The sequence below is a fragment of the Ricinus communis genome, chromosome 7 (genome assembly GCF_019578655.1).
Source record: "Ricinus communis isolate WT05 ecotype wild-type chromosome 7, ASM1957865v1, whole genome shotgun sequence".
Taxonomy (NCBI): Eukaryota; Viridiplantae; Streptophyta; class Magnoliopsida; order Malpighiales; family Euphorbiaceae; genus Ricinus; species Ricinus communis.
Window position 1 is genome coordinate 22,535,852 of NC_063262.1, and position 10,245 is coordinate 22,546,096.

Sequence of the window (10,245 nt, forward strand, 5' to 3'; positions counted from 1 at the left end):
TAAATTTCATAAAAAGTGAGTATGGACCAAGCATTACAGGATATGACAGATCAAGAGATCCAGAAAATACTATAAACTTATGCTTCCTACTCCACCGCCGCTAGAGGAAGCGCGTGGCAGCGACGCTCTTCTACGAACAGGGACCAAATGACCAAAAGAAGTAGATTCACAACCAGGTACAGCCGGAGGAAATTAAACAAGACGCTCCCAGAATAGCTCATTAGTACTGCGCTAAAAGGAAGACTGAACTCTGAAAACTTCACCGGCGTCGACGAACCACACATTTACTTCAATTTTAATTTTACAGGCCACATTAAAAATTGAGATTAAAAAAGTATTTTCAGCCTGAATACAGTTTTTAACTGATTTGAAACTAGTGTACAAAACTTTGCAGGTACTAAGATACGTTTTAATAGTCTACACCACAAGGAAATATGTATGAGTTAATAATAATCCTGCAAAAAAAATCAGTAAGAGTACAGTCGCAGAAGCTTTAAAAAGTAAGTGTTTGCAGTAATAGTAATGAGCCTTTTCTTGCATTGCAGAGACAATATTTTCACAACTCATTTGCTACTTGTTATCTACAAAGAAAATAATCAAATATTATTCTCAAGAAGCAAATAATACCCTGTTCTGTATCAGAAATGAATGGGGGTGTCAATCCAATTGAGGCTGCCTACATGTACAATTGCATTAGACCATTCTGGCAAATCTTGGAAAATGATAAGCTCCTTGAACGCCCCAGATTTTGTGTCATAACAAACTAGAGTTCCGCATCTGAATTCTAGTAGGATCTCACCATTGTTAAGAAGACATAAGACTTTTGTTTGTGATAAAGGTAAATGAAACTCTTGAAGATTGATAGATTGATTCGGATATGGTTCCAACTCTCTTGGCAACTTTACTCCTATGGTGAATTCCTTGACCCAAGATTCCTTCACCCCATATTCTTTCATGACCCATATGTAAAGTCTTCTAAAACCTTGTACAACCCCTGAGAGACAGCCTCTTAGAGTCGCTAGATGAGAACAATGCCTGCCAAAGCTCGCTCCAACCGGACACGGAACCTCTCGGAATTGTTCGTCTGCCAGGTCGAAGGAGATGAGCCTTCGAAGTGACTGATTTCTGTATCGACAGCTCAACCAATGAAGTCTTCCGTTCACTACCACATGAGATGGGTTTCCAAGAAGTTGGTATGATGTTTCCCCTTTGCTTCTCCAGGTTAAGCTTCCATTGCCAACAGTTAAAACCTGAACCTCTGATCTTGGCAAAGAGTATCTCCTTTTCTGGAAATTGGTCCCTTCCTCTTTGTTATTTCTATAATAGACGACTCTGACCACCTTATACTCCTTCGTAGTTGAATGGAAACCAAATCCAGTTGCAACTCGGTGTTGGTTCAATACCTGTCCTGGTTCAGGAAGCTCTAGGTAATCACTGGTAAAAGGATTGTATATGTAATTTGCCCTTTGCTGGAGAGAATCCAGCAAATACAATAAGCCATTACAAGAACCTATCACAAGAAACTTAGGAATCACAGGCACAGGAATTCTAGTCACAGTCTCGATGATTGTTTCATCAAGAGCAGAAAAATGCAAAGAGTAGAGATGGCTTTTGATGGGCAAGTCACAGAGCAAGAGAAGACATGGGTCATTGTTGTTAGCGATGCGGGAGAAATGCATACTAGCAAGAAGTGGATGCTGTACCAAGCTACGCCAGAATCTGCATACCCGCTTAACGTTTATTAAATGCGTTATGGGTAGTCTTGATAGAATGTCAAGGGCAAGCTCGCATGGTAGGCTTTCCGTTCCTGGTGGGTGTTCTTGAATCTTTGCTTCTTCTGCTGGCCTTCGCATTGCATAATCGGTCTTCATAGTTTATTGGGATCCACGTTTAGGGGATGCCTGCAATGGAAAATGGGATAGCAATCAATTTCAAGTTGCTTTTAATATAGTGACAAGGGGAAAAACGATTCAAAAGCTTCGTCCAAGTTGCCGTCCGCGAGGATATGGACATTCATCGGGTAGATTCTGCGTTGCCGTAATATATAGTAACTTAATCTTTTTTCAAATAATTTTATGTGTTTGTTTAATAAAATCTAGATTAAATTTTTATAAAAAAAAGTTTTACTATATGAAATTTATAATATTTTATAAAAATTACACATTAAAATCTTTTATGTAAAATTAATTAAATTTTATAAATTTTTATTAAATAAAAATATATAGGCATTAGAAAAAGATAATGCTTATTTATATTAAGCATATGCAATCTCACATCAATAGGTGCTAGACGTTAATTTCTAAAATGCTTTTTCAAAATTGTTTTAATAGGAAATTTTAAATAACATTTTTAATTTATCAGAAAAGACACAAATATGTCTTTATAAAATGAATGTCGCTTTTGACATTAGTATTATTTAATAAATTTAAATTAAATAATAACTAGTCATTTATTCATGTGTTGCATAATTGTTATAATTATTTTAATTATAAATAATATAGTCAGTTAAGTTTATAAATAAATTTTAGTAAAATTTTAAATATTTTATAATTGTTTATAATAGTTTAAAAAGTCATAATAAATTAAATAATTTTAAGTTTCTTTTTAAATTTTTTTAATATGTAAGATTTTATTAATGTAATAATATAAAATTATTCTTTTCATATGATAATGCCTGTTCATATTAAGCATATCAATCACATATCAATATGTGGCCAGACTTAATTTCTAACATGCCATTTTAAGCACCCTAATGTTTTAATAGGGAATTTTTAATAATAAATTTTAATTTATTAGAAAAGATAAAACAAGTCCTCATGATTTGTAGAATAAATGTCGCCTTTGAATTTAGTATTCTTCAATAATTTTAAATTTAATAGTACTAGTTAGTCATTTATCACGATCGTTATAATTATTTTAATTTTAAACAATACAGTAAATTGAATTTATAAATAAAATTTGATAGAATCTTAATATTTTATAATTATTCATAATAGTTTAAGAAGTAATAATAAATCAAATATTTTTAAATATCTTTCTTAAAAGATCTTAGTATCTTAAGATTTTATTAGTGCAATAATATAAAAAATATTTTAAAAGTATATATTAATTAATTTTTAATATTATATAAACTAATAATATAAAAATAATTAATATTACTATCTTTTTAGGATTAAAAATTATTCTATAATTAGAAAACTAATCTTATTAATATAATATTAAATAAATAATTTAAGATATTATTTTTAGAATTAGAGTTATTATCTAATTAGAAAACTAATTTAATAATTAATATAAAATATAATTAATTTTTTTTGGATATTAGGGTTATTTTTTAATTAAAAATATAATTTAATAATTAAATAAATTAATAGAAAAACTATAAAATTACACATAAATTTGACTCCCATATGAAAAAAAATAAATACACATGTAAAAGATATTTATGTCTCGAAATTATATATATATATATATACATATATATATATATAACTATGACCACGATTTATTTAATATCTATAAAATATAACCAATTATAGGATGGGAAAATAAGAATTAACTTAGAATTACTTAAGAATTAAATAAATAGAATTCTAGGTGAAAGAAGGTATCAATTTTCAATACATTTTCTTTGCTCTAGTATTAATATATTTATTAGTTTTTTAATTTAAAATTGCGTAGTAATTATTATTATGATGATTATAGATATTATCAATTTGTAAAATCTTAACTGATTTTCTTATTTTAAAGAAAGTATAGAATTTAATAAACACTATATCATATCTATGTATTAACAATTATATGATAATTGACAATATTTCATATAAAATGAAATTTCTCTATTAGTATTTTAATTAATATATTAACTATATTTATATTAATTAATATCTTAAAAAAGTAACTTAGTTAATATAATTATAATATACTATCTTTCAAATATAGAATATTATATAATTAGAAAAATACATATCAATTGATGTATTGGTTTAAATAAATACAAAAGTTACATATTAACATAATATCTAGGTGTCAAGATAAGTAGAAACAACAGAAAATCTTTTATATGTCACTCTTAGTACACATATAAAAACAATTTATGGCTTAACTTTCTAAGATCTTGAACTATTGAATCATGATGGAAATATTGAATCTTATATATAGAAGTTTCAAGTAATATTATAATTTTAGTTACAACTATAATTATTTTGGAGCTGAGCCGACATATGTCTATGTTACTTTTAACATTCTTAATTATAAGGCTTAATAACTCAAAAAAATTCTGAAATTTATATTTTTTTTTATCAAATTTAAAATATAATTTTTAATTTTAGCACCATACTTTAACATTGATTTCAATTTTAGCCTGCAATAAAATTATTCGCCAAATTTGTTGACATTGAGTGAATTTCGACAACATCAAAAAAAAGTTGACTCAATATTAGAGTTATTGACTCATCCCAATACTAAAATATTATTGATTAAGCACATAAAGTTAATCTTTTTTTCTTAATTTTAAAGTTTTATTAATTTTATGTATTTAAATGATAATATTTTAATAATGAAAGTGCTAACTTAGTCCCTCATTTTGTTATTGTTGCCAGAGTTCATGTCACATGAACAAATTTGGTCGATAATTTCACTAGAGGCTAAAATTAAAATTAATGTTAAAGTATGGTACTAAAATTTAAAAATTATGTGCTAAATTTGATAACAAGTGCAAAGTACATGATTTTTTTAACAATTAAAACTAATTGTAAATATATTTATTTTATAAATGAAATATGACCGTTTATGCATTTGATTTTTGTTTTAAGAAAAAAGTCCTAATTCAAATATGCTAATGGAGAAATTTTTAAATAGAGTAAATAAAAACTAATTGCATAATAATATTTAGTATTATTTATTAGTTGTTGCATTTTTTATTAGTTGATTTTTAATTAGGGATGATTAATAGTAATATGTAAATTAACCAATGTAAATGCAACACTTAATAAATAAAGCTACATATATTTAATTTAATTTATCTACAAATGGCGAAGCTTTATGTCCTCAATGTTTAGACATGTGTGTCAAAATTTTGATGCGTGGTCTTTTTAAAATTTATGTTTATTAAATTGGTATTAAATGTTTATTAAACATGTGCTGAATGTTGATTATTTAAACATCAAATATTCATTGTTTACTAATTTTATTTTATTGAAAAGAAGTTTGTTTCATTGTGGTCACAAAATTTTAATCTGTTTCATTTCAATCATTCATCTTTAATTTTAGTTAAAATTTAGTCACTTTGCCAAAATTGGTATGTCGTATTTTCTTTTTTAATTACTATTTCTTATTTACTATTTTTGTCACATGTCAATCTTCTATTTGTGAAGTGACTAAATTGAAACACAATTAAAGTTGAGTAATTGAAATAAAATAAATTAAAATCCTATGACTAAAATGAAACTAAACAGAAAATTTTATGTTACTGCAAATAGCTTGACTTTTTCTTTTATGTACTAATTGTAAGAACGATTTATATTATATCTATATTATATATGTCTTTTTGAATAAATTAATGAATATGGTGTTCATTAGTAATAAATATTTATTAACAAAATCAATATTATATCTATAAATAATAAATGCTTATATCAATCACAAAAATGTTTCAACATGCATCATAAAAATAATAAATATAAGTTTTATTAAGAATCGACATCATTTTTATCTGAAAATAAATATTTCATAGTGCTATGAGGAACATATATGAAGTTATAATTGTTGAACTAACAAGAAAAAATTAATAAACATGTAGAACATTGTTGTGTTTTAAACCCGCAAACTCATAGATCGTGAATTGTAGTACAACGAGTTATTGTTCCCTCAAGGATTGTAAATTGAATATTAATATTTCTACTTATAATCTTAGCTAGCAAATCAAATAAAGGTGATTAAATAAACAAAATATAAATCTAGACAATTAAAACTGTAAGAAAATCAAATAATTAAAACTTAAAGCTTAGACTTAGTTTCACTATTCCAATCCAATCATGAACACCTAGATTATTAAATACCATGACTTTAGTTAAAGGTAATTGTTCTAAAATACCTAAGATTCTCTCGAGCTCAATTAGGCATATTAAGATTGTTTAACCTACTCCCGTTATTAAGAAGTTAATCAAAACTCATTAAGCTCCTTGACAATTATTTTACCCCCAAAAAGCTAGCCTACTCTCGTGATCAAGTGATCTAAGTTCTATGAGTCTTAAGCTGGTAAATTCCCTTAACTCTTGTTAGTTAATATATCCATAAACCTACAGTTAAGCTGGCCAAGAATGAAAATATAAAATAAGCACAACTCATAGTATTAACTGAAAATAAAATTAATAAAAGAAACTGATTCAATCACATCATGGAATAGTTACTCATATTCTAACCTCTAAAAAAAGTTTAGCCACACATAGTTGTAGCAATAGACATAAACATAATTAAAGAATTAAAGATGAAGAAGATGAAACACTTGAATCTTGCACAATCTCTCCTTCAATCTCTGTTTCTCTTCCAATCAACCTCGTAAGAATGATTCTTTTTATCCCTTTATATAGGAAAGACTTAAATAAAATCTATTTGGCTCTTGAATTCTAAAATCTATTTTAAATAGAAAATTTCGTGTCTTTTAACACGACCATATCATGCCCGTGTCGCCTAACTTCTTTACTGACATGGCCTCAGCATGGTCGTACTTCTAAAATCTCTTCTTCCAGCGATGACATGAGCACCAGAATGCCCATATCACGACCATATCACTCTAATCTATGATGCTTTAAAATTCTTAAACAATAATACTTATAAAAAGGGAAATACTAATTAATATTTAAATAAAATTCCTAATTAGACTAAAATTGAACTAGAAACAATAAAATCCTAATTAAAACTCTAAACTAAAATATTCCTTAATTAAACTAAAATTCTAATCAACTAATAATATTTATTTAGCCAAACTTCATTAAAAGTCAACTCAAATATATGTAATAATTACATTCATCAACCATAAATGATGAACATCTTTTACTAAAACAATGAACATTTAAAAATTTACGAAATACAAAAAAATAATAAATATTGTACCTATAAATGATAAATATTGATGCTCATCATAAAAATGTAATACTTTTGGAATCAATTATATATTGATGAAATTTCTAAATTTTCAAATGTATAAATAATTAGTTTCATTCATTAATAATATAATTTCTTACGTATATAAAGACTTTGTAAAAATTATATTATTTTAATTTCAATAAATAATTTATTTTTTCATTTGTCAGAAGTATATCGATCCTTGATTTCATTAAGCATGACTAATTGAGATGTGTTTATAACTATATTAATTTCTAACATATTAAATTTTGGGACATAAATTTTTTTTGGCATGTCTTATTAAATTTCTGACATATAAGATTTTATTTTTACATGTGTATTTATTTTTTACTCATAAAATTTAAACTTATATAAAGAAGTTACGGAAGATATTAAAAAATATTTAATTTAATATTCTTTTAGAAATATTATAATTAATTATAAGATATTACAAATTTCTATGTAATTTTATTTATAAATCTAATATATAATTTTATAATTAAAATAATATGACAGTCCGTACAACACATGGGTAAAAACTAATATTCATTTATAAAAATATGACAATCGGTACTGAACATATAATTTTTTAATATAATATATAATTTTATAATTTATTTTAGAAATAATTACTATTGGTCTATGTATTTTTTCATATTATGCTAATTACCCCCTAATATTTAAAAGAGATATTTTCATCTTTATATTTAATAATTTTATACTAAAAGTCTATTTCGTCAGTGTTAAACAACCCTTAATTAGGTTTGGTTTTATACTATTCCCCCTTCAATCTTATAAATTATACTAAAACCCCCTTGTCTAATTTTTATGCAAAAATCAATTTTTAGTGTCTGTACAAAAATAATTAACTAGTGTTTTTTAATTACTCTAATTTTTAGCATAATTAAATTCTAGTAAAATTTAAATATTTTAAAAGTACTTATTTTAATTAAAATATTAAAAATTTATATAATTTAACTTTAGATTATTTAAGTAAATAGATACTATTCTTATTATTAATTTTATTACAGTAGAATTGTAACTTTAATAAAAAATTTGAGGACTAAATTATATTTTTTATCAATTTAGCTCTTTAATTGTATTGATTTTCAAACTGTAAGAAAATTTTAATGCAATAAATAATATATAAAAGGCAATTTATATATTACACAAAATATCAAGGGATAAATAATATAAAACTAAATCTAATTAATAATTCTTTGACGAAAATTTTAACAGAATAAATTTTTAGTATAAAATTATAAAATAGAAAAATAAAAAAATATATTTTTTAAATATTAAGAGATAACTAGTATAATATGAAAAAATATAGAAGACAGATAGTAGTATCACTTTATTTTATCATAATTTCAAATTAAAAAAAATAAACTAAAGAAGCAGGATTGCTGTCCGACATTTATGGCCCTACCTCAGGACCATACTATAAAATGATTGAGAATGGATGGTATAATTTATCTCGAATGACCTGTGGATTGAAACTTTCTAAAAATTCTCTCCAATGAATCATGTTAGGATTTTATGTAAATATACATGATTCAATCAGTTCAAATAAACAGCACAACGGAAACATGTAAGAAATATAAATTACCTTACAATAGGAGGAAGACAAAAAAATACAGTAATATTTATGAAGAAAGTATGTGATAAAATTCTTAGGAAAGTAGAAGTCATCTCTCCAGTATTATTAATTATATATCAAGATTACCCAAATGAGCAAAAGCTTCAAACCAATTTGGCATTCCTGGAACTGTAATATCCTTAAATGTTCCAAATCTTGCCTCATAAGAAACCAGAGCTCTTCGCCCATACTCCAGCAAAATCTCACCATTTTTCAGAACACATAGTATTCGTGTAAATGCCCTCCTATAAAATTTTGAAACTCTGAAGGAAGGATCAATTTTTTGTTCTAGTCCTTTTGGCAAGTAAACACCAATGCTAAATTCTTTTATCCAAGACTCCTTCAAGCCATAATCCTTCATAACCCAAACCTCAAATGACCCATAATTCCTGTAAACAGCAGCAGAAAGACAATCTCTAATAACCACCAACATGTAGTCACCCCATTTTATGCCATCAGAACCAGGTAGTGGTACTTCTCGGAATTTCTCATCTTCCAAGTCGAAAGAAATGAGTTTTCTACCAGGTCTATATCGTACTGGCCAATTAACCCAATGAAGTCTTCCGTTAACATAAACTTGTGATGGCGAATGAATTGGATAATAAGGTGTTTCTCCTAAACTTCTCCAACTAGGGCTTCCAACTGTTAGGATTTGAACTTCTGACCGCAAACTCAGTCCATAACGTTCACCAGCTGTATTGTTTGTTCTTCGAATGTACGAAACCTTAAGCACTTTATACTTCTTTCTGAATGGATCGAAACCAAATCCAAGTACTGTCCACACATCTGAAGGAAAATTGGAGATGGGCAACTCCATGCATGAGTTGGTGAAAGGATTGTACATATAGAATGTGTTCTTATGTAATGAATCATATAAACATAGCCAACCCTTACAAGAACCCACAACATCAAATTCAAGCTTCACAGGTACAGGAATTTTCATGACCATCCCATCTTGGGAGGTGTTGTGAGGATACAAGCATAAAGCATAGAGCTGGTTTTTTGTGGGGTGGTCAGAGTGTAAGATGAGACATGGGTTATTTTCAATTTTATGGCTAAAATGGAGATCAACAAGAAGTGGGTCTTGTGCTAAGTTGCGCCATGATTGACATACAAACTTAATGATGAATAAGGATGGTGTGGTTACTCTTGAAAGTATGTCAGCCATTATCTCTCTGGGTAGACTCTCTATGGTCGAGTTTGTTGCTTTACCTTTCTTCATCCCGTCTCCTTATGTGATCAGAAAACTGAATCCCTTAAAAGATAAGGTATGCAACAGATGATGTATTTATATACCCACCAAGATATATATATATGACCTGGAGATGAAATGAGCATGATCATGTAAAACGAAAAAGAAAAACAAGAAAATGAGGGTGCACTAATAGAAAAGAACAATTAACAATGTTGTGTTGACTTTGTACAGTTTACAACGCTTGGAACCGAACATATACACTCTAGATGAAATGAGGGTTTGATGG

General features: G+C 26.8%; 2 protein-coding genes across 2 annotated transcripts; both read right to left on the reverse strand.

The window, feature by feature from the left end:
* Positions 1-435: 435 nt before the first annotated feature.
* On the reverse strand, positions 436-2,004 carry LOC8268244 (F-box protein At3g07870). The gene has a single exon (XM_002532231.3). The coding sequence runs from the start codon at positions 1,869-1,871 to the stop codon at positions 639-641; it is 1,233 nt and encodes a 410-aa protein (XP_002532277.1). The 5' UTR covers positions 1,872-2,004; the 3' UTR covers positions 436-638.
* Positions 2,005-8,834: 6,830 nt separating this feature from the next.
* Positions 8,835-9,992, reverse strand: LOC8271610 (F-box protein At3g07870-like). The gene has a single exon (XM_048376939.1). It carries the CDS (start codon positions 9,984-9,986, stop codon positions 8,835-8,837), a length of 1,152 nt encoding a protein of 383 aa, XP_048232896.1. The 5' UTR covers positions 9,987-9,992.
* Between the last annotated feature and the right edge of the window lie 253 nt (positions 9,993-10,245).